The 25,440-nt window shown below is 43.6% G+C and overlaps 1 protein-coding gene across 2 annotated transcripts in view; it reads left to right on the top strand.

The window, feature by feature from the left end:
- The first annotated feature begins 479 nt into the window (after positions 1 to 479).
- The window catches only part of TTF2 (transcription termination factor 2), a 53,084-nt gene continuing 28,123 nt past the window's right edge, over positions 480 to 25,440 (top strand). For both annotated transcript variants that reach the window (XM_070367426.1, XM_005901998.3), the window contains exons 1-9: positions 480 to 567; positions 646 to 748; positions 2,624 to 2,710; positions 15,930 to 15,996; positions 17,330 to 18,331; positions 18,646 to 18,760; positions 19,321 to 19,503; positions 21,277 to 21,404; positions 23,911 to 23,992. In XM_070367426.1, coding sequence (XP_070223527.1) covers positions 540 to 567; positions 646 to 748; positions 2,624 to 2,710; positions 15,930 to 15,996; positions 17,330 to 18,331; positions 18,646 to 18,760; positions 19,321 to 19,503; positions 21,277 to 21,404; positions 23,911 to 23,992 — 1,795 coding nt within the window. In that variant the 5' untranslated portion in view covers positions 480 to 539. The remainder of the gene's footprint in view (positions 568 to 645; positions 749 to 2,623; positions 2,711 to 15,929; positions 15,997 to 17,329; positions 18,332 to 18,645; positions 18,761 to 19,320; positions 19,504 to 21,276; positions 21,405 to 23,910; positions 23,993 to 25,440) is intronic.

The following is a 25,440-nucleotide window of genomic DNA, read 5'->3' as shown; positions in this document are numbered from 1 at the left end:
CGCGGAGGCGGAGCGCCCACCAGCGCTAGGACCCGGCTGGCATCCCGAAGACCGCGAAGCTCTAGGCGCTCTCGGCCTCGGGGAGAAGAGAGTCTTCTTTGTAGAGCTCCTCTCTGCAGTCTGTAATGCCTGCTTCCTCTAGGGATGCCTCTAGGTCTTAAATGCGTGCAAGGTAGAGTCGACCAGTTCCTTCCTCGCAAAGCTTCCCTCCTCCGGAAAGCCCCGCCAACCTCCAAAACTCACTCTAGCTTCAGCCACGCCCCACCGGCCAAAGACCAGGTTTCCCCCGCCCCATTTTTGATTTCGGCGCGCCGCGAATCTCAGGGCGGCCGTGTTTGGTTGGAGGTGAGCACATTTCCCGTCTGATTGGCTGATAGTAGTTAGGGTGGGTGTGGCTAAAGCCGCGGCGGTGAATTATGGGGGATTAAGAGTGGAGGAGGTGGGTGACGATTGGTTCCTGAATGAGGAGGGCGGAGAAAAAGGCGGAAGCAGGCGTTGGGAGAGGAGGTAGCTTCGGAGAAGACAAAAGCTGGAGCGAGATGGAAGTAGTTAGGTGTCCGGAGCATGGTAGGAGGTCAGGGTCCAAGGGTCCAAGGGGTCTGCCAGCCTATCGTGGTGTAATCGTTGTCGACCTTCTCTCCTTAGGGACTTTATGTCTCCTGAAGACCGGCGTCCGAGAAGGCCCGAATAAAGGAAAGAGCTTCTACGTGTGCCGGGCGGACACATGCAGCTTTGTGCGGGCCACCGAGTAGGTCTCCGAGCTAGGCACAATTCCCTGGGTCTTCGCGTGGCCACTCAGGAGGAGTCGCCGGCCCCCCGCTGCCCAAAAGGACTAGGAGAGCTGGGACTCCTGGTCTGCAGAGCCAGGGCCCTTGAAGTAGTTGGTAATCCCCGATATGTTAGGGACACGCTCCGCTACTGCTTGCTATGTGACCCATGGCTGTTTACTTTCCCTCTCGGGGCCGCCAGGGCTGTCACTTGTAATCTGGAGGATTGGCTACATCTGGATCCTTCTGGACCTTTTTTCAGTTCTGGGTTCACTGGCCTGGCCTTGACCTGTTGGGACATTACTCCCATCCCGTTTATAATTGAGAACGTGCAGACATGGCAGAAAATAATTGGCTCCAGCTTTACACTAGTCTTAGGCCGAATTGGTTGCCAAATGTTTGAGGTTAAAACACCCTGGTAGTCAGATTAACGGGACCCTTTAAAAACAGGATTCTTTGCATTTAAGTGGTGAGTTTGATACTCGAAAAAAACAAATTAGGGATTAAAGCTGAAAAGACATAAGTAATCTGATTCAGCACTCTAGTTTTTACAAAATTAAAAGCTGCGACCGAGAAATAATAAGCATCTTCTTTGAAGTGAGAAAATACTGTTCTCATAAGTGTTGTTAGTATTTCATAGTACCTGGTGTCCACAGTTTCTATGTGAAATTTTAGACTATCACAAAATTATGCATTTTTTCCTGCTTTCTACTGAACTTGGTTTAGAAAAGGCATTTTCTACATGTGTAAGACACTAAGGATATCAATAAAGTATTTTTTTTCAATACATATATTAGCTTCTCATGTTTTCCCCAAATGATTTAGATGATTTGTGTTTTTGTTACACTTTGAAACTTAAGTGGAAGATTTTTACCTTTTTTCAGATTTAGAAAATAAATTTTTTAGAGGAAGTATTTTCTTAGTCTTCTAATAAGTTGTTTTTTCATTTGAAAGAAATTACTGGGATCCATTTAAATTAAATACAAAATGACTTTATTTAAATTAGTGTTAAATCTTAAGATAGAAGGGACCAGATTACTCAAGCTATAAACATCATTATGTCAGGGTTTACTGTTTAGTTTCTAATATGTATATGGAGCTTCTTAGGTTCAATACCTAGCTCAAGTTGCATGAGACATGAAAGCACATTCAGATTTGTAGAAATTAAATATTAATGGAAGCATAAGATTTGGTTTTAAATGAAAAGGAAAATGCCCTTATGTAAAGTAACATTTATGAGAACATATTGCTATACAAACTAGTATAATAATATTTGACTCAAAGATGGTTATTTGATAATTTGACCCATTTAGAATATGTCTGATAACCAGATTATAAGCAAAAAGAAGGAAAATACCACAGGTCATATGAGAGTACTTTAGATTTTCACTCTCAAATATTATACATTATTTCTTTCCTATTAAGAAGTTGGAAAGGAGGAGTTAAATTTAGGCCAATCAAGCATGAAGTGTAATTAGTAGAATGTGTTGCCAGAGTCCTCATGTTGATAGTGACAGCCAGCAGGTTATTAGAGGGAGAAGGATGGTAGGAGAACCTGGGAAAAATTTGCAGGATAGTGGTACATAGCACAATATCATTTTAAACTTGAGTCCTTAGGAAAAAGATAGGTATGTTTATTGTCATACTTTCTTTGGGGGCATGAGAAAAGATGAAAAGATGGGCCCTTTCCCCAGAGGAATGCACATGGACAAGAAAGTATGTGGGATTTACAAACCCAGTAGAGATTATACATGGGCCCTTATGTTTAAAATATATTTTAGATTTCATTTTAGGATATTGACCTCTATTCTTTGCCTCCTAAAACACAAATTTCCATTTTTTAATTTTTCTTCTAGCATTCCTGTTTCTCACTGTTTATTGCATGAGGACTTTGTGGTAGAGCTTCAGGGTCTGTCTGTATCACAGGGCAAGAAAGAATACAGGTAAGTGTCCAAAAGGAACAGCTAACTGTATTTGTTTTTGTTTTCCTTTGCCTGGAAGGGTTATGGTCAGGTGTTTTCCTAGGATTGACTAGTCTTTAAAAGTCAGTAAAAAACAAATGGTGTTTCTGTATGTATTGAATATCTTCTGGACTGGCACTTCCTAACTTCTGAGCTACTTGTTGATGTGAGAAGCCTGACCTCTGGTTAATTTCTGGATAAACTGCTTCACCTCCCTCCCTCTCCAGCTTTCAAGTAGCAAATAACATCAGCTCACCAACAGTCATTAATTTGCACTTGCTTGTCAACTTTCTCATTCTGGTAGTAGGACGAAAGTGAAAGTTAGTTGCTCAGTTGTGTCCGACTCTTTGCGACCCCATGGACTGTAGCCCACCAGGCTCCTCTGTCCATGGGATTTCCCAGGCAAGAATACTGGAGTGGGTTGCTATTTCCTTCTCTAGCGGATCTTCTCCACCCAGGATCAAACCCACGTCCCTGACATTGGCAGGCAGATTCTTTACCACTGAGCCATCAGGGAAACTCTGTTCAGTGGTCATTTAGCATATATTTAAGTGGCGAATTCAGAAGATAAGACTGGCCAGGAAGTCAGGGGCCATATGTAGTGGTCTTTATATGACATTTATATGTAATGGTCTTTATATGACAGTTTGAAATTTATATATTCTAGATTGATTCTCCCCCCCCCACCCAAATATAGACACTCAAGTACCATCCTCACAATTTTATATAACTGAAAACTGCCTGTACTGCTATATTCCTTTACTGAGTTATGCATGCAATAAGATGCACAGTTCTTAAGTGTTCAACTAGTTGAGTTTTGTTTGTTTTCTGATTGAGTTTTAAGAAAGGTATATACCCATCCTTAAAACCAAGATCCCAGTCAAAATATAGAATATTTATTTCCATTACCCCATTAAGTGCCATTGGATCCCATCTAGATAATCCCCCCACCTATCATAGCTGATCACTGTTTCAATTCATACTGCATGTATTCATTTGTATCTGGCTTCTTTTATGTAACAGTGTCTATAGAGATTTGTCCATGTAGTTGTATCTATCAGTAATTCAGTCTTCATTATTGCCCAGAATACCATTTTAAATACCATTTATGAAAGCCATTTTGTTTCATGTAGTTTTTTTGCTATTTCTGTGTATCTTTGATGAAGTGTCTGTTTAAAATTTTGCTTGTTTTTAATTGAAATTTTTATTGAGGTAATTATAGATTCACAGGCAGTTCAGGAAATAGTACAAGGAGATCCTCTGCAGACTCTACCTAACAGTAGGTACACATTTATGCATTTAGTTCTCTGCAACTTTATCATGTGTGCATGCATGCATGCTTAGTTGCCGCATCATCTCTGACACTTTGTGACCTCATGGACTGTAACCTGCCAAGTTCCTCTGTCTGTGGGATTCTCCAGGCAAGAACACTGGAGTGGGTTGCCATTCCCTTCTCTAGGGATCTTCCCAACACAGGGATTGAACCTAGATCTCCTGCATTGCAGGCAGATTCTTTACTAACTGAGCCACCTTTTGTGTATTTACAACAACAGTCAAGATATTGAGCAGTTCCTTTACCAGAGGATCCTTCTTGTTGCCCTGTTGTAACTATACCCACCTTCCTCTTATTTCCCTCTGTACACTCCTGGCAGCCATGAACTGGATCTCTAGCTCTAAAATGTTGTCATTTCAAAATGTTACATACATGGAATCATACAGTGTAACTTTGGGGGATTTTCTCTATCTTTAAAATTGTATTGTTGTTTGTTACTGAGTTGGAAGAGTGCCTTATGTATTCTCTGCACAGGTCCTTTGGCAGATATATATATTGTGTATATTTTCTCCCAGTCTGTGGCTTTGGTTTTCTTGACTGTCTTTTGAAGAGTAGAAACTTTTCACTTTATGAAATCCAACCTATCATTTTTTTATGATTTGTGCTTTTTGTCTTCTGTGGGAAATCTTTGCCTATCTCAAGATCATAAAGTTCTTCAGTGGTTTCTTTCAGAAGTTTTATAGTTGTTTTCTTTATTTTTTTTGATGACTTTTTTGTTTAGTCTATGCCTTTTGTTGTTGTTCAGTTGCTCAGTCTTGTCCAGCTCTGCAAGCCCGTGGACTGCAGCATGCCAGGCTTTTCTGTCTTTCACTATCTCTCTGTGCCCTACCTCAGATTAATTTGACGTACCTTATGAGATAGAAGGTCATTTATTTTTTCATGTGGTATTGAATGCATACTATCCAATTGTTTCAGCACCATTTTTTGAATGTTTCCCATGGAAACACTTGGCAACTTTGTGAAAAATTGATTGAGCACCATGTGTGGATCTGTTTCTGGACTTGCTGATCTCTTCCATTGATCTTTTCGCCTATCCTGACATGATCAGATAAGATCCTGTCAGTCTTCCAACTTTCCTCTTCAAGATTTGCTATTCTGGGTCCTTTACATTTCCATATAAAATGTAGAATCATCTTTTACAGTTTCCTCGGAAAACTCCGTTGGGATTCTGTTGAATCTGTATAGATCAGTGTAGGGAGAACTGATATTAATCTTGATCTTCCAGTCCATTAACATGGTATATTTATTTATGACGTTTAAAATTTCTTTTAGCATTGTGGAATAGTTCTGATTATAGAGTGCTATATACCCTTTTGGTGAAATTTAGTCCTCAGTGTTTATGTTTCTTGACACTCTTATTCAGTTCAGTTCAGTTGCTCAGTCATGTCCGACTCTTTGCGACCCCATGAATCACAGCACGCCAGGCCTCCCTGTCCATCACCAGCTCCCGGAGTTCACTCAGACTCACGTCCATCGAGTCAGTGATGCCATTCAGCCATCTCATCCTCTGTCGTCCCCTTCTCCTCCTGCCCCCAATCCCTCCCAGCATCAGTCTTTGCCAATAAGTCAACTCTCCACATGAGGTGGCCAAAGTACTAGAGTTTCAGCTTTAGCATCATTCCTTCCAAAGAAATCCCAGAGCTGATCTCCTTTAGAATGGACTGGTTGGATCTCCTTTCAGTCCAAGGGACTCTCAAGAGTCTTCTCCAACACCACAGTTCAAAAGCATCAATTCTTTGGCGCTCAGCCTTCTTCACAGTCCAACTCTCACATCCATACATGACCACAGGAAAAACCATAGCCTTGACTAGACAGACCTTTGTTGGCAAAGTAATGTCTCTGCGTTTGAATATGCTATCTAGGTTGGTCATAACTTTTCTTCCAAGGAGTAAGCGTCTTTTAATTTCGTGGCTGCAGTCACCATCTGCAGTGATTTTGGAGCCCCCAAAAATAAAGTCTGACACTGTTTACACTGTTTCCCCATCTGTTTCCCATGAAGTGATGGGACCAGATGCCATGATCTTTGTCTTCTGAATGTTGAGCTTTAAGCCAACTTTTTCACTCTCCACTTTCACTTTCATCAAGAGGCTTTTGAGTTCCTCTTCACTTTCTGCCATAAGGGTGGTGTCATCTGCATATCTGAGGTTATTGATATTTCTCCCGGCAATCTTGATTCCAGCTTGTGCTTCTTCCAGCCCAGCATTTCTCATGATGTACTCTGCATATAAGTTAAATAAGCAGGGTGACAATATACAGCCTTGACGTACTCCTTTTCCTATTTGGAACCAGTCTGTTGTTCCATGTCCAGTTCTAACTGTTGCTTCCTGACCTGCATATAGGTTTCTCAAGAGGCAGGTCAGGTGGTCTGGTGTTCCCATCTCTTTCAGAATTTTCCACATTTTATTGTGATCCACACAGTCAAAGGCTTTGGCATAGTCAATGAAGCAGAAATAGATGTTTTTCTGGAACTCTCTTGCTTTTTCGATGATCCAGCGGATGTTGGCAATTTGATCTCTGATTCCTCTGCCTTTTCTAAAACCAGCTTGAATATCCTCATCCCTTATGATTGTACAGTGGAAGTGAGAAATAGATTTAAGGGACTAGATCTGATAGATAGAGTGCCTGATGAACTATGGGTGGAGGTTCGTGACATTGTACAGGAGACAGGGATTAAAACCATCCCCATGGAAAAGAAATGCAAAAAAGCAAAATGGCTGTCTGAGGAGGCCTTACAAATAGCTGTGAAAAGAAGAGAAGCGAAAAGCAAAGGAGAAAAGGAAAGATATAAGCATCTGAATGCAGAGTTCCAAAGAATAGTAAGAAGAGATAAGAAAGCCTTCCTCGGCGATCAATGCAAAGAAATAGAGGAAAACAACAGAATGGGGAAGACTAGAGGTCTCTTCAAGAAAATTAGAGATACCAAGGGAACATTTCATGCAAAGATGGGCTCGATAAAGGACAGAAATGGTATGGACATAACAGAAGCAGAAGATATTAAGAAGAGGTGGCAGGAATACACAGAAGAACTGTACAAAAAATATCTTCATGACCCAGATAATCACGATGGTGTGATCACTCACCTAGAGCCAGACATCCTGGAATGTGAAGTCAAGTGGGCCTTAGAAAGCATCACTATGAACAAAGCTAGTGGAGGTGATGGAATTCCAGTTGAGCTATTTCAAATCCTGAAAGATGATGCTGTGAAGGTGCTGCAGTCAATATGCCAGCAAATCTGGAAAACTCAGCAGTGGCCACAGGACTGGAAAACGTCAATTTTCATTCCAGTCCCAAAGAAAGGCAATGCCAAAGAATGCTCAAACTACCGCACAATTGCACTCATCTCACATGCTAGTAAGGTAATGCTCAAAATTCTCCAAGCCAGGCTTCAGCAATACATGACACTCTTATTATGAATGGAATTTTTAAAAAAATCATTTATTTACTTATTTTTGGCTGTGCTGGGTCTTTGTTGCTTTGCACAGGCTTTCTCTGGTTTTGGTGAGTGAGGGCCACTCTTGGTTGCAGTGTGTGGGCTTCTCATTGCTGCGGCTTCACTTGTTGCAGAGCACAGGCTCTAGGCTCTCAGGCTTCAGCAGTTGTAGCATGCGGGCTAAGTAGTTGCAGCTTGTGGGCTCTAGAGCACTGGCCCAGTAGTTGGGGCTCACCAGCTTAGTTGCTCCGCACATATGCGATCTTCCTGAACCAGGGATCCAAACTGTGTCCCCTGCATTGGCAGGTGGATTCTTATCCACTGCGCCACCAGAGAGGTCTTTGTAAGTGGAATTTTTAAAAATTTCACTTTTCTGTTGTTTCCTGCTAGTACAGTGGAGCCAGTAAGCCTTTAGTGCCTGAATTTAAAACAATCTCCTTTACATACTACTGGGGGCCCTGGATCATACAGAAATACTGTTCTATGTGGTAGGAAGACGCTAAAGAATTTTTTATTCAATTTGCATCAAAAGAAGAACTATGGAAGTTAGATTAGGAAGTGATGGCAGTGGAGGCAAGGAGCCCACTGAACTACTTGGGGCTATAGAGTGTCTACTACATGGCATGTTCATGACCTCTTCATAGAATCTACTGTGATAGGTTTCAGTATCCCTGTTTTATAGACAGATGAGGAAACATTTAGAGAGGTCAGAAAAGGAATTTGAGGTCCCAGCATTATAATGTGGCATGGCTGGGATTTGAGACTTGTTGTTATTGGAGAAGGCAATGGCACCCCACTCCAGTACTCTTGCCTGGAAAATCCCATGGATGGAGGAGCCTGGTAGGCTGCAGTCCATGGGGTCGCTAAGAGTCGGACACGACTGAGCGACTTCACTTTCACTTTTCACTTTCATGCACTGGAGAAGGAAATGGCAACCCACTCCAGTGTTCTTGCCTGGAGAATCCCAGGGACAGGGGAGCCTGGTGGGCTACCGTCTATGGGGTCGCACAGAGTCGGACACGACTGAAGTGACTTAGCAGTAGCAGTTGTTGTTATTTAGGTGCTAAGTTGTGTCTGATTGTTTTGTGACCCCATGGAATGTAGCCCACCAGGCTTCCCTGTCTATGGGAATTCCCAGGCGAGAACACTGGAGTGGGTTTCTAGTTCCTTCTCTAGGGGACCTTCCCAACCCAGGGATTGAACCTACGTCTCCTGCATTGGCAGGCAGATTCTTTGCCACAGAGCCACCAGGGAAGCTCCTGGGATTTGAGCCTAGATCTGACCAACTCCAGGCACACCCACTTTCTCTAAGTGAAAGATGAACTTGGATTGAAGCCCTGGCAGTAGAGTTGGGTGTGCTTAGGCCAGTGGATCAGACAGTAAAGAATCTGCTTACAGTGCAGGAGACCTGGGTTTGATCCCTGGATTAGGAAGATCTCCTGGAGAAAGGAATGGCTACCCATTCCAGTATTCTTGCCTGGAGAATTCCATGGACAAAAGAGTCTGGCAGGCCACAGTCCATGGGGTGGAGAAGAGTCAGACACGACTCAGCGACTAACACACACACACAGACTGGAGAACACTTGCTGAAAGAGAATTGATACAACATGTTTCCCGGTGGTTAAGCATGTTCTTTCCTCCATTTACTCAGCTGGGATAGCGGTCATGGTAGCACTGGATTCCCTGGGCTGTGAGGGTCAGTGCAGTCATGTCTGTGATCACTTCGTTTGGTGTTTAGCACATGGTCAGTGCTCAGGAAATGGTTTCCTGGTTGGATGAGTTTCAGTTCAGTTCAGTTGCTCAGTCATGTCCGACTCTTTGTGACCCCATGAATCGCAGCATGCCAGGCCTCTCTGTCCATCACCAACTCCCAGAGTTCACTCAGACTCACGTCCATTGAGTCAGTGATGCCATCCAGCCATCTCATCCTCTTTTGTCCCCTTCTCCTCCTGCCCCCAATCCCTCCCAGCATCAGAGTCATTTCCAATGAGTCAACTCTTCGCATGAGGTGGCCAAAGTACTGGAGTTTCAGCTGCAAAACAAGGAAGGAAAGTTGACGTCAGTAGAGGATGGCTGACACATACAGCTTTGGACTCATTGTGTCTTATGTACACATGAAGCAGGCTGGAAAAGTGAGTGGGCAGCTCCAAAGAGAGGTCTAGGCTGAGGATAGAATCTTGAAAACTTGTCTCTATCACTCTTCACACAATGTAGACGAGGCTGAGGTGCTCATTATTTTAAAAATAGAAAAAGAATGCTTGAATGCATTTCTTTTAGCTCAAGTCTAGAACACTTATTAAGAGGTACTTTCTAGAGTTTTCAAAAGATTGTTTTAGCACAAATAAAAAACAGTTCTACAGCACACAACAAATTAACAACAAAGCAAAAAAACAAAAAACGAACAGCAAAAAATCCAATAGGTATACCCTGATTGGTGGTATAGGCTGAAAATTTAAAAAAGAAATAGGTAATGTATCTATGGATGGTGACTTCCTTAGTAGACAGTAAAGCATTTAGCCAGAATCCCTGCACTCTGGAGAAAGACATCAGGTAGCACAAGCTTTTCTTCCCCAGAATTGGGTTTTCTTTTCAAGAACTTAAAGGACTTTATATCCTTGAATTAGTACTGTTACATTTAATGGTTAACCTAGCTAGAAGACAGGTGTAGCAGGTTAGTGGAGGGGAGGTGTAAACCAAAGTAGCACTAAGGTGCCCATTTTTCCTACCTTGGCATGAAGCTACTTTTTTGTGTAGTTCTCTTACTAAACACCAGATGGTACCACTCATCAGCATTTGACCGGCCCTTCAGCCATGACCCTGTTGTTGGGCATTAAAGAAAACTATAATTGTTGCTCAGTAAAACCAGAGAGAAGAGCTCCTGCCTTGACATGAATGATGTGGCACATGTTGATATACAGATGTTGGATATGGTCGTCAAGCTCCTGAGTTCCTGTTCTCTCCTCTCTTCCCTCTCTCTTTTTTTTATTCTCAAGGATCCAAACAGATGGTAATATTCTTCGTCTATAGATTGGTAAAACAGGTTTTAGTTCTTTAAATAACTGGTTGTACTGGGATGTTCAAAATACTTTTATGTTTTTGCTTTTTTTTAAGAGGTTTTTTTTTTTTTTTGGCTTCACTGGGTCTTCATTGCTGTGCAGGGGCTTTCTCTAGTTGTGGAGAGCAGGGGCTACTCTTCGTTGCAGTGTCCAGGCTTCTCATTGCAATGACTTCTCACGTTGTCGAGCAAAGGCTCTAGGCACGCGGGCTTCAGTAGTTGCAGCAAATAGGCTCAGTAGTTGTGGCTCACCTGCTTGGTTGCTTCAAGGCATGTGGGATTTTCCCAGACCAGGGATGGAACCCACGACCCCTGCATTGGTAGGCAGATTCCTACCCACTGCACCACCAGAGAGGTCCCCAAAATGCTTCATTTTTAATAGCATATGAATCTGCGCACATCTAGGACACCCCTTTTGTGGTTGGTTGATTACTGGGTAAAATTGGGCTGCAGATTATCTAACCCAATGATTATTAGCTAGGCTGATGACAGAGAGGCACTGGGACTCGAGGCAGACACATGCAGAAGGACCTCGGGCTCCAGCAACCCATAAAGATCCCACTCAACAAAGCCGGTGCTGTGACTAGGTACTGTGTAGTATCATGCACTGGCTGTACCACAGAAGCGATCCTTGTACAGAAACGTTATTATGTGTGTGTGCTCACTCACTCAGTTGTGTCCGACTGTTTGTGGCCCCAGGGGCTGTAGCCCCGCCCCACTCTTCTGTCCGTGGGATTTTCCAGGCAAGAATAGTGGAGTGGGTTGCCCTTTCCTTCTCCAGGGGATCTTCCTGACCCAGGGATTGAACCAGCATCTCCTGCCTTGGCAGGCTCACTGGGACACCTGGGAAGCCCTTGGAGGGGATATTAACCCTTTATAATGTGTGCAGCGGTTCTTTCCCCAGGTTGCCTTTGGTCTTGCAATTTTGCCTATGGTATTTTTACTGTATGGACATTTAATACTTCCATGTAGTCAAATTACTAAATCCTTTATCTCTCAGCCACAGGATTTTGTCATTCCCTTTTTACTTGATTGCCAAAATATTCATCTCCGTTTTTTTTTCCCCTAGAACATTTACAGTTTTATTCTATACATTTTTGTTCCGTCTTGAATTTTTGTGTAAAAGGTGAGGTAGAAATCCAGCTTTATGTTTTTCCATTGCTCCATGTGGAGAAGTGAATCTGTATTTCTAAGGGCCCTAAGACACGATTGGGCTAAGAGTTAGACACAGGAAGGTTGGTGAGCAGTCTGATCTGCATGTTAGAGTGCTAAATTGTATGTGTCCGAATGCCAGATGTTTCTCTGACTGTAAAACCAACAGTAAGAGATTAAGGCTGATGAAGCTTACTGAGAAAGTGGAGGAATTGAGACTTGAACTTGGCCTTGAATGACACCTGTCTGGTTTCTTCATTTTTCTTGTTCATAACCTATGCCTTGGAAAATAATTAGTGAATATACTGTAGAAATTATGCTCTTTTTCATAGTGGACTCAGTGTTTGCTTTCTCTATGACAAGGTATTTCCACCGCTTTCTCTATTGATTTACAATTTAATAAACTTGACAAACTTTTATCCTAAAAACAGAGAAGCTCATCTAGATTGTTTTTAATAAAAATGCAAGCAGAAACAGTTTTTGCAGCATGCCTAGCACATAATTGATGCTCATTGTGTGTTGTTTACTTCCCTCTTTCTCCAAATCTTGCCCTTCTCTGAAAGTCTATGAAGTTTGGGCTTTAAAATACATGCTATTTATAAAATATTCTTTCAGTTAAGGTTTCAGGTACTTGATACACTTTCAACAGCAAGAATTTGTTCTTGACTTGTTTTCATAAGTAGTAGTATTCCCTAATCAGAGAAGGCAATGGCAACCCACTTCAGTACTCTTGCCTGGAAAATCCCATGGGCAGAGGAGCCTGGTAGGCTGCAGTCCATGGGGTCGCTAGGAGTCGGACACGACTGAGCGACTTCCCTTTCACTTTTCACTTTCATGCACTGGAGAAGGAAATGGCAACCCACTCCAGTGTTCTTGCCTGGAGAATCCCAGGGATGGGGGAGCATGGTGGGCTGCCGTCTCTGGGGTTGCACAGAGTCAGACACAACTGAAGCAACTTAGCAGCAGCAGCAGCAGTACTCCCTAATAGTAGCCTTTGAGTTTTTTGCAATCAAGGCATTTCAGGAATTTTCAGAACTAAATTTTCTTATTGCAGTAAGAACAAATTAAAGATACCAAAACAGGTTTTTTATTGTGAACTTGAATGAGAAAATTATGAGTTTGTATGATAGGAGCTGGTTCTTTCTTCTTTTTTAAAAGTAATTTTATTTGTTTTGTTTTGGTTGCATTGGATCCTTTGTTGTCTGCATGGGCTTTCTCTAGCTGTGGAGAGTGGGGGCTGCTCTCTGAGGCTGTGTGTGGGCTTCTCAGTGTGGGGTCTTCTTCTGTTGTGGAGCACAGAATCGAGGTGCACAGATGTCAGTGGCTGCAGGATGCAGGCTCAGTGGTCGTGGCTTGTGGGCCCTAGAGCATGCAGGCTCAGTGGTTGTGGTGCACGGGCCTGATTGCTCTGTGCCATGTGGAACCTTCCGGACCAGCGATCAAACCCGTGTCCCGGCCTTGGCAGGTGGATTCTTATCATCTGCACCACTAGGAAAGTCCATGTCTTCTTTCTCACTCTTATAAAACACTTGCCCATTTGGAGCTTGGTATTTTTGCTTTTACATCCAAGTGAAGTAATGGCATTGAGGGCTTGTGATCTGCTCAGGATTCATTTTGAGTTAGGACTCAGACTGTTGTGATTTGTGTTATATTTGTTATTTAGTCGCTAAGTTGTATTCGACTCTGCGACCGTGGAGTGTAGCCCCCCCCAGGCTCCTCTGTCCCTGGGATTTCTCAGGCGAATCCCCAAGAACAGAGGAGCCTGGCGGGCTACAGCCCATGGGGTCGCAAAGAGTCGGACACAACTGAGTGACTAAGCACAGCACAGCATACTATGCTACCCAGTTGAGTAAATAAGGAAGAAATAAAGAAAATACATTGACCTGAATATTCATTAAAGCCATCTCTGGAAAGGCAAGCCAAAAACTAAGAGAAATGGTTACTTGGGAGGGATGTGAACTGAACAGATGGAGGATTGAGCATTTTACCTATTTAAACAGTTAAATGGAATACATATGTCAAAGGCTCTTGTTTAACTGATTAAATGTTTTTGAGGAGTTATTTGGGGTAAGGAAGAATTCAGTTGGTTCTGTTTAATTCAACAATACTTAACTATTAAGTACAAACAGCGAGGCTTAGGAATAAAGAGAGAGTTACCGCCTTCTAGTTGCTGACAGGCAGATTTAAGCATAATACAACTATATACAACAAAAATCCAGAAGCAGTACAGTGAACAGGGCAGAGAGCATGCAAAGGTGGTATGTCTTGAACTGAGTGTGGAGGGACCTGTGGGACTGACAGCTGGCAATGGGGTAATGGTGGGCAAATAGGGATAAGGAGGACACTCTTTGGATGGAGAGTGGTACACGTGCAAAGTCCAGTAGGATGGAGAGTGTGTGGCTTAGTTTGCACTCGGGACAGCACAGCCATTTTTGCATAGCTGGAATATAGGTAGTGTTCGTGTGAGCAGGGACTGCCTTGCCCTGGGATGTAGGCCTGTAGTCAGTCTTTTTTTTTTTTAATGAAAGATTGGAAACATATACAAAAGTAGACAGGATAGAACTCCTGCAGGTGAGCTCCAGCAGGCATACTCATGGCAAACCTTGTTGCATCTATGTCCTTGCACTCTACCCACCAGCTCCTCCATGTTTGGAGCCAGATTCCACATAATGTCATTTCTTCTGTAAATATTTCAGTGTGTAGCTGTAAAAAATCCGGACTGTTATTTTGTTTTCTTAACCAGTTGGAGTACAGATTTCCAGAAGATTCATAAATATTATAAATAGTTTATTTTTGGTAGTTTTGCTTGTTTGCTTAAGTCAGGATTCTAATAAGGTTTATAGATCGCAGTTAGTTGATATATTTTTTTAAGTCTCTTAAATAGGTCCCCCCAGTCTTTTTCTTCTCCCTTGTGATTTACTTGTTGAAGAAATCAAGTTGTTTGTCTTATAGCATTTCCCACTGTTAAGAGTTTGCAGATTACATCCCCTGGTCTAGTTTTATGTGTTCGTCTGTTTGCATTTCCTGTAAATTGTTAATTGGATCCAGGGGTTTGACCAGATTCAGGTTCGTTTTTGTCTTAGTTTTCTTTTCTTGGCCATGCCACTATAGGTTTTGTGGGGTCTTAGTTCCCAGACCAGGGATGGAGCCCAGGCCCCCTGCAGAGGAAGTACACAGTCTTAACCATTGGATGACCTGGGAAATCTTTGTTTTGATTTGGCTTGGTTTTTGTTTTGTGTGTGTTTTTTTTTTTTTTTTTTTTTACTTTATAGGAAGTATTGTGGCTTCTCATTAGGGACACATAATGTCTGGTTATCTCCTTTTTTCTGATTTTAGCAGCCCTTGTGGATCAGTGTTCCCATGTCAGTCATTCTGTAGAGTTAAAAGAATAAATTTATGAATACCCTCTGGTTACTATGACATCTGTATTCTTTCACTTCTCAGGTCTTGTAAATATCCTATGTAGTAAAGAATTTTTAAATGTAGTACATGTAAGAGTAATTGGTTTCCAGGTTCATCCACCTCATTAGAACTGATTCAAATGTATTCTTTTTAATGGCTGAGTAATACTCCATTGTGTATATGTACCACAGCTTTCTTATCCATTCATCTGCTGATGGACATCTAGGTTGCTTCCATGTCCTGGCTATTATAAACAGTGCTGCGATGAACATTGGGGTACAGGTGTCTCTTTAGCCTATTATACAGAGTGAAGTAAGCCAGAAAGAAAAACACCAATCCAGTATACTAACGCATATATATGGACTTCAGAAAGATGGTAATGACAATCCTGTATGCGAGACAGCAAAAGAGACACTGATGTATAGAACAGTCTTTTGGACTCTCTGGGAGAGGTGGGGGGATGATTTGGGAGAATTGCATTAAAACATGTATAATATCATTTAAGAAACAAATCGCCAGTCCAGGTTCAATGCAGGATACAGAACGCTTGGGGCTGGTGCACTGGGATGACCCAGAGGGATGGTATGGGGAGGGAGGTGGGAGGGGGCTTCAGGATGGGGAACACGTGTACACCCATGGTGGATGCATGTTGATGTATGGCAAAACCAATACAATGTTGTAAAGTAAAAAAAAGAGTAATTGGTTTCAAGTGACCTTTCAAAGCTGTTATCAAATAATTATAAAAGGGTTTCTTGAATTAAAAACAAGTTCATCTTTCATTTTAATGGATTTTCACAAGCTTGATTATTTGTGTTTTATACTTTATCAGGTTGTTCTTCCGATGTGTTAAAAGTAAAGCTGAGGGGAAGCAGTGGTGTGGAAATATCCCATGGCAGGTAGGAATTATTCACCTGTTTTCAGATCTGACTGTGTAAAGATGTTTAACCTGTGGGATCACCTTAAAAGACCCTAAAGTCCATTGTAAACTGATTGGTCTTCATCGTACTTTCTCTGAAAGACAATTCTCTTCTTTCAGCAAGGTAGACCCTGTTGGGACTCTTAATTCAAAGGACTATGGATCTTTTTTTTTTTTACTTTTAATTTTATATTGGAATATGACCAGTTAACAAACAATGTTGTGGTAGTTGTAGGTGAACAGCGAAGGGACTCAGTCATACATAAACATCTGTCCATTCTATAGTTAATAATAGTAGTGTTAATCGCACAGTTGTGTCCGATTCTTCTCGACCCCATGGACTATATAGCCTGATAGGCTCCTCTGTCCATGGAATTTTCCATGCAAGAATATTGGAGTGGGTATCCATTCCCTTCTCCAGGATCTTCCCCACCCAGGGATCGAACCCAGGTCTCCTGCATTGCAGGCAGATTCTTTACCATCTGAACCACCAGGGAAGCCCATTCTATAGTTAGCATTCTCCTATTTAGGGAAAAAATTTAAATTTACTTGACTAACATCAGGATTTTTTTTTTAATATTTATTTATTTGGCTACTCTTATCTTAGTTGTAGCATATAGGATCTTTAGTTATGACATGTGGGATCTGTTCACTGACCAGAGATTGAACCCAGACCCCCTGCATTGGGAGCATGAAGGCTTAGCCACCAGACCACCAGGGAAGTCCCAACATGTTTTTATAGACTGATATCTAGTTGATGTTTGTATAAACTGGGTGTAATTCATAAGCTTCTGGAATGTAAGAACTAGGAGAGACCCTGCAGATGTCTACTACATGAGGAACTAGACTGAGGGAGGTCTTGAGACTTGTAGAGGGATAGCTTGGACGTAAGGCCCTAGATTTGCACTGTGAAACCATCCTAAAGCCAAAATCAGAGCTGTTTAGGTTTGGGGAAAAGTTCATCTTGAGAGAGTCGTTTTCATGAAAAATACACATTGTGGCTATTGCTATTATTAAAAGTTTGACCTGGACACTGCTTTTCCTTGAGACCTATAAAAGCAGTGATCATGGACAGAGAAGGAACCAAGCATTGAAAGTACTGTTAAAAAATGAATACTTAAGTACTGTTAAGAAATTAAAAAAATAGAAACGAGTTTGGCAGTCCTTTCTAGAGCAAGAAATGATCCCAGGAACATTTAGAAAAACTGGACTGCTTTTACTGTGTTTCCATTTCCTCTAAAGAAAGGCCTTCTAGGTGTGAAGGTTGCATTCATATTTTATATTAAGATTAGATTATTTCCTTTGTCTTTTAGGATCCTAATTCTAAAGAACATTCTGGAGCCAGTAAGTCTCAGCTTGCCTCTGAGCCATCTCATTATCCTTCCAGCCACCAGAGAAACCCGTTCAAGGTACTTGATAAGAATCAAGAACCATCCGTCTGGAAACAGTTCATCAAAGGTGAAGATGAGGAAAAGACAGCTGATAAGAAGCAAAGAGAAAAGGGAGATCCACTCCTGGATCAAAAGAAGGAACAGAAGCCAGAATCTAAGTGTTGGATGGAGAAGGAGCTCTCATCTGGCCTGGGAGTAAAGAAAAAACAATCTGCAGTTCAAGACAAGCAGCAAAGGGAGAAGACAGAGTTTCAGTGTGAAGCAAAGGAGATAGAAGGGATGCACAAAAGAAACCTTCTGGAGATGAAATCCAAACAGGTCCGTGGAAATGTGCTCAGAGAACCATCTGCGTTTCAGGTGAAGTCAGATAGTGAGAGTCATTCTGTCCAGAAAGAATCAGAACCTCCGACAGAAGAGGAAACTAAGCCTTTGCCTCGAATTGTTCACAGTCAACGCTCAATAAGCCAGCCCCTGAAAGAGGAGCACCTCAACAAGGAGCACCCTAAGAGCTGGGAGGCTAGAGAAACAAAGACAGGGAATGACCCAAGCACACAGACCCTCCAAAAGAGTCTGCTCCAGGGCCATTTTCAGGCTCAGTCGGAGACCCGGGACATGCCTGCTCCAAAGGAACCAGCTGCTCAGCCTGCACCACTGGCCACAGGGCATCCCACAGGAGAGGGGCGAGACGCTGGCACAAGCAGTGGTGACAGTGAGGACGATGACATTGTTTTTGTTTCGTCTAAGCCAAGGAGCCCCTTACTCTTTGACTTGCCTCCAGACACACAGGAGAAGAAGAACCTTGAACTCCCTGGTCAGAGTGTGCAAAGAAAAGTTTCTTCAGCCCCGGGTGTTTCCAAGAAGGGAGAACCTTCAGACCCAGCAGCCCAACGTGTGTTCCTCACAACACAACTGAAACAAAGGAAGGTAACTACTACCTGTGTTTGTCTATAAGGTCGGAGCATCGCTTCTGTGGGCAGGTAAGGTACGCCATGAGCAAGTGAGATATATCAATGTAAGGAAGGTCTCACAGGTGGATGTTTAGTTTCTGCCTTTTGCTGTGTTTATATGTTCAGGATTGGTAAATCAGCTGGGTTTAGAAAGAAGAAAGGCTCTGGTTTTCACACATACGGCTAAAAGACTAATGTCACAGTTTTAGCTTTCTGGGCTGCTTTAATCTGAAACTACCTCTGACACCTCGAGAGGAGCGAGTGACCCATTTTATAGGATCTGTTTTCCAGAGCACACTGGCATCGGTGAACATCCAGGCTCTTCCAGACAAGGGTCAGAAGTTGTTCAAGCAAATTCAGGAGCTGGAGGAAGCGCTCAGTGCCCTGGCCCTCTCCCCAGAGCAAGGTAAAAGGGGTTCTGCCCCTGAACTTGGGGTTTGCATGAACTTCACAAGATATTCAAGAGCCATTTCGATGAAGAAGAGGTTGGGGGACTTCCTTCACTGCCCAGTGGTTAGGACTTCACCTTCCAATGCAGGGGGTGCAGCTTCAGTCCCTGATAGGGGAGACGAGATCCCAGATGCCACGTGGCCCCACACCCCCAAAAAAACCCAAAACCTAAAAAGAGGAGCAATGGAATAAGTTCAGTAAATACTTAAAACAAATTAAAAAAAAAAATCTGAGGACCAATTCCTGACATTGAAAGAATAGGTTGATGCATTCACCTGCCCATCTCGTTGTCTGTTTCAGAGCTTCCTTTTAAGTTGCATCTGTGATTGATAAAAATTTCCTCCTATTTCCTGTGGACTCAAGTCTTTTCCCATTGTTTAAGAAGCGGTTTAAATTCTACACTCTCTAGGAAGGCTTCCCCTGCTCATGGTGATCCCACCCTCTTGACCTCACCTCGCTCATAGAATTCCTTCACTTTCCTGAAGTGTAATCTGTTCTTCCCTGTGTTTTGAGCAGACACTAAGGAGAAGAGTAACACTCAAGAACCTCAGCAGAGTAATTTCACCAAAGAGACCACTGACCCTCCCCACTTGGTGCCTCCCAAACCCCTGCAGGGTCAGGATCTCTGGCCTCTGGGTTCTCGAGGACTGAAGGCTGCCCACCAGGAAGCTGCTGGAGGGTCTGGCCAGTGCTGTGGAGGTGAGATCCGAGGGCCTGGCCCTGGGGGGAATAGCTACACCTACAAGTGAAGTGTGGCCTCATAGCTGCCTCTGTGTCCCTGAGAAGGGAGAAGCCATTCTGTGGTGGGTAATAAAGCTGGTGGTGCACAGCTGAGTTTTTGCACAGTGTAATTTAGATCTTCTTGAGAGCAGAGACTGTGTCTGCCCTGTTCATTGACCTTGTTCATGGCCCTTAATCAACCAGCTTGGTGGCCGGCATGTGGGAGTCATCTACTAAATGTTTGTGAGTGAAAACTCAAACTCACATCGTGAGGAGGAAGGCAAACCAGGGGATATGTTTGTAGTCCTGTGTGTGTGTGTGTGTGTGTGTGTGTGTGTGTGTGTGTGTGCGCGTGTGCGCAGAGGCAGAGTAGGGGAGTATGTGACCGTGACCAATAAACCCACAGAGAGCAGCACCACCCTATTTAAATGAGCGTTTCCATCCTGAACTCTACAGACAGCAATGAATTCTGAAGCAGCTGCAGGAGAAGGATCCCCATGAGAGCCTCAGCTATGTAATATGATCGTATGGTTTACTGACCAGGACACAGGAACTTGGGTGGGCTGACAGTGATGAGAAAAGCAAAAGCCAGTTTTCTCCTGAGAACTGCTCAGGATATGGAAAGGAAAGGAGAGAAAAAAGAAAACCGGAGGGAGGGGAGAAAAGTTGAAAAGCAGTAGTCAGAAGAGGGTAAGGGATAGACAGGGTGCCATGTGACACAAGGATGCCTCTAAAAGGGCACAGAGAAAATGTACTTATATAGGTAAAATAGATAAGCAGCAAGAATCTACTGTATAGCACTGGGATATCTTATAATAACCTATCATGGAAAAGAATATATATAAAAAATACATATAACTGAGTCACTTTGCTGTACATTTAAAACTAACCCAGTGTTGTGAATTAACTACTTCCACTGAAACAAAAAAGAAAACATATTTAGTCCAGTGGCATGCTTAAGCTATGCTTCAGACTGAAGAAACCTGCTGCATGACAGCATCATTCAGTCATCACCATGGTGATGGAGTTGCCTAGAGAAATTAAGGTGGATTATTAAGGTAAGAAGTTATGTAATATGTTTAGGAAAGAATCCCATTAAAATAGATTTTCATTTAAAAACATTTTCACTTTTAATTGGATAATTTTTTGTTTTTGGATAATTAATTTTTATTCATTTAGAAATCTCTTATTTGGGCACTTCATCCCTAAATTTGCAACCAGCTAAGGTGCTTGTATTTATTACCTAACCTCAGTAGAAGTTCTCTGTGTATTAACAGAATGAGTGGTCTCCAGCACTGAAGTATTCCTGGTGCAGAGCAGGCATCTTGGGATGTGCGTATTTGGGGCTCTCTCTCTCTCTGAAGTTTGACAACTTGTAGCATGCTTTCTTCTATTGCTGGCTTTTCTTCTTGGAATCCAGCCCCAGGGGTCTTTTTTTCCAAAAATTCTGATGGTATTGTTTTCTCTGCCACCTCTTCAAAGCTGAAAAAAAATAAAAAATATTGTAGATTATCTTATATTTTAATTATACTTTCTATTACTTTGTCCTTTATTAGACTTTATTAGAGCACTTGTTAATGTGAACTTTAAAAGACAGACATACAGAGAATGAGGCTGAAGGAGCCGGAGCGGCTGGGAGAATCTGGAGGCAAGACTTTTTAGCCCTTACAGATCCATCATCTGGCAAATAAGGAATTGCTTTTTTGCAGCTCTGGTCAGGACGTAATACTCACAACCTTGATTTGTCTGCAGGTGCTGTGAGCCAGAATGGCCTTCACGCAGTGTGGAAGATCACAAGTGAAGCCATTGATGAGCTGCATCGATCTCTTGAGTCTTGTCCTGGGGAGACCGCCATGGCAGAGGATCCAGCTGGGCTGAAGGTGAGCTGGGAAGGCCCGCAGGCCAGAGTATCCTGGATAATGCCCTAGCGCCCACGAGGAGGGGGCCCAACCATTGGGAAAGTGCCTACCGGAGTGCCATTCTTCGTTGTTTTTCTTTAAATAGTCCTTTTTGGTTTCTTTTTTAATGTACTATTTAAAAGTTTTATTTATGTGTTTTTAGTTTTGGTTCGGAGAAGGCAATGGCACCGCACTCCAGTACTCTTGCCTGGAAAATCCCATGGATGGAGGAGCCTGGTAGGCTGCAGTCCATGGGGTCACTAAGAGTCAGAGACGACTGAGCGACTTCACTTTCACTTTTCACTTTCATGCATTGGAGAAGGAAATGGCAACCCACTCCAGTATTCTTGCCGGGAGAATCCCAGGGATGGAGGAGCCTGGTGGGCTGCCGTCTATGGGGTCTCACAGAGTCGGACACGACTGAAGTGACTTAGCAGCAGCAGCAGTAGCTGTTTTGGTTGCTCTGGGTCTTTGTTGCTGCACATGAGCTTTCTCTGGTTGCATGCGGCAAGGGTGTGCTACTCTTCCTTGAGGTGCACAGGCTTCTCATTGAGGTGGCTTCTTTTGTTGTGGAGAATGGGCTCCAGGGTGTGGGCTTCAGGAGTTGTGGTGCTGGGGTTAGTTGCTCCATGGCATGTGGAATCTTCCTGGACCAGGGATGGAAACTGTGTCCACTGCGTTGGCAAGTGAGTTCTTTTCCACTTTGTCACCAGGGACGTCCCAGAGAGCTATTCTGACATATCTTTTCTACAAATCACACTCAAGTGGTTTCCCTTATGGTGTTTTTTTTTTCTGTTTAGCAGTTAAAATGAAAAACACTTTTTTTTTCTTTAACATCATTACGTTATATGTCTGTAGCAGTAACAGATGCATTTATCATTTATTGAGCTTCAATAGGCGCCACAGGGATGCAGAGGAATTGCTGCTTTTAATGAACTAGTTGGAGTGAAAATGCATGTACAATCAATGTAAGATGATTAGACAATCATTGTAAGACAGAAAATGTGCATTGTCACATACTGTGAAGTGTATGCAAAGTACAAAGGCATTTGAAACAAAGGAAAAGTTTTTCTACGTCAGCAGTATTATTTGTATCTTAAAGAAACTGCAAGCCTTTAGATAGGGTAGAAACCAAACACTCCAGTGAGAGGGAGTGGTGGTCGGAGGGAAGATAAGATATTGATATTAATAAGTGATGATCAGGTAACAGCAGCCCCTGAGCTCGAAGCAGCAGGTGGTGTAACTTAGCACAAAGAGTCTCTTGCTGTGGAGCCTAGCATTGGTGGAGGAATTTAGACTAGGATAGCATAAGAGAGGAGAAGGCAATGGCACCCCACTCCAGTACTCTTGCCTGGAAAATCCCATGGGCAGAGGAGCCTGGTAGGCTACAGTCCATGGGGTCGCAAAGAGTCAGACACAACTGAGTGACCTCACTTTCACTTTTCACTTTCATGCCTTGGAGAAGGAAATGGCAACCCACTCCAGTGTTCTTGCCTGGAGAATCCTAGGGATGGGGAAGCCTGGTGGGCTGCCGTCTCTGGGGTCGCACAGAGTTGGACATGACTGAAGCGACTTAGCAGCAGCAGCAGCAGCAGCAGCATAAGAGGGAGCTTCCCTAGTAGCTCAGCTGGTAAAGAATCCACCTGCAATGCTGGAGACCCCGGTTTGATTCCTGGGTCAGAAAATTCCCCTGAAGAAGGGATAGGCTAACCACTCCAGTATTCTTGGGCTTCCTGGTGGCTCATATGGTAAAGAATCTGCCAGCAATGTGGGAGACCTGGGTTCGATCCCTGGATTGGGACGGTCCCCTGGAGGAGGGCATAACAACCCACTCCAGTATTCTTGCCTGAAGAATCCCCATGGACAGTGGAGCCTGGCGGGCTACAGTCCATGGAGTCGCAAAGAGTTGGACATGACTAAGCATAGCACAGCTTAAGAGATGTTATGGAATCACTGTAGAAATTTGAGCAGGGATGTTTTAAGAAAGTTACTTATGTCGCAGAATTCCAGATAAACTGGATGAAGGGAAGACTAGCAGGGAGGCCCCCAGTTAAAGGGCCATCAGTTTATGACTAGCACTGCAGACTGAGACATTGCCCACAGAGAGGAGAATCACGTTGCAGAGATAACGAGGAAGAGCCAGCAGGACGGCTGGTGGAAGTAGGGTGATTACTCAGAGATCTTGACTTGGGCTGATGAAGCAGACAAAGCAGCAGTCACTTGAGAGGAACAGAGGCAGCCGTTGATAGACAGGCTGGGCAGTCGGCATGAATGAAACCTGTCCTGGGCAGGCCAGGACATGTGGCCGTCAGTGAGAGAGTGGAGTCCAGGACTTCAAGGTGAAAGGAGTGGCTTATCTGACAACCAGAAGTTTGGGAGGGTCACTTACAGAAAATAAACGAGTGGAGGAGGGAGTCCATGTGGCCAGGCTCCAGCATAGCCTCTCATCAGAAATCGGTACCTAACTTTCGGTTATTACCTTTGTCAGATCTCTTTGCTGCCACACCAGAAGCAGGCATTAGCCTGGCTGCTATGGCGGGAAAGCCAGAAGCCACGAGGAGGAATTTTGGGTGAGTCTCGCATTAGGATAAGAGCCCACAGATACATTGCTTTGTTCAGTCCTCTCAACAACTGTTGTGGGTAGCTACTCTAACACCCTGTTTGACAGATGAGGAAACTGTAGTGTGGGAAGCTTAAGCCACATGCTCTGGAGTACACAGCCATAGGATCAGTCAGGAAACTTTAAGCCGTGCGCTCCAGAGTACACAGCCATAAGATCGGTCAGGAAGCTTAAGCTGTACGCTCCAGAGTACACAGCCATAGCATCAGTCAGGCAGCGTAAGCTGTACGCTCCAGAGTACACAGCCATCACATCAATCAGGAAGATTAAGTTACGTGCTCCAGAGTACACTGCCATAGGATCAGTCAGGTCTTGGCTGCAGGCAGTAGAGACTTGACTCTGGCTGATGAAGCAGAGGGAGGGTTTATTCTCTGGTGGTCCACGGAATCTTTGGAAAATGTGCAGGGCCAAGCTTGGAGGCCAGACTTCTAGGAGCAATGGCCAGAGTCAAGTTACCAATGGAATGTCCTGTGAGAATGATACGGCTGCTCCATGCCTCGGAGCAGTAGAGGAAAGCACCACTCCCCAGGGCCACACACTGCTGTCTCCAGCCCTTCCTGTTGAGAGGGCTTCACGGGGACCCTCATCTTCTGAAGTTGCTGACATCTGAAACAAAGTCTGCTGTGAGTGTAAGTCTCTGTAGAGCCTGGTCTTGCTGCTGGTGCCTTAGCTACAGAGGAGGCAGGAAGCAAGTTTTCCAGGCTCTGCTTTGGAGCCTCATCACACTAAAAATTTCCAAGGTGTTCAACTTCCAGAAAACGTGACAGAGGTCCACTACGGCTAGTAAGTGTGTGTCTTGGTCCCCAAGCTCACCTCCTGGTTGGATGATTTGTAGAATGCACAGCATATAGTCATATGTTGCTGTTCAGTCGCTAAGTCATGTCCGACTCTCTGTGACCTCCATGGACTGCAGCTCTCCAGGCTTCCCTGTTCCTCACCATCTCCCAGAGTTTGCCCAGACTCATGTCCATTGAGTTGATGGTGCCATCCAACCATCTCATCCTCTGTCGCCCCCCACCGTCAATCTTTCCCAGCGTCATATTCATGGGTGTAATTTATTGCAATCAAATAAACTGAATAATAATTTAGTTATTTTGATTTGATATAAATCAAAATCAGCGAGGGAAAAAGGCACATGGGGCACAGTCTAGGGGAAACCGGGTTCAAGTCCTGTCCCAGTGGAGTCACTCTGTGTACTTAATCTCCCAGCAGCAGTGTATAAAAACACAGGTAAAACGTTGCCAACCGCGGAAGCTTGTTAGAAACTTGGCACCCAGGATTTTTACTGCAGGATAAAAACCCACATAGGCGGCTTCAGGCTGGCAGGTACTGAAATTCTAGATTCCCAGAGGGAAAGCAGGCATTCAGTATAAACTGTACTGTGGGTCCAAGCAGTTA

The sequence above is a fragment of the Bos mutus genome, chromosome 3, assembly GCF_027580195.1.
Source record: "Bos mutus isolate GX-2022 chromosome 3, NWIPB_WYAK_1.1, whole genome shotgun sequence".
Classification (NCBI taxonomy): Eukaryota; Metazoa; Chordata; class Mammalia; order Artiodactyla; family Bovidae; genus Bos; species Bos mutus.
This window is presented reverse-complemented; position numbering and strand designations above follow the sequence as displayed.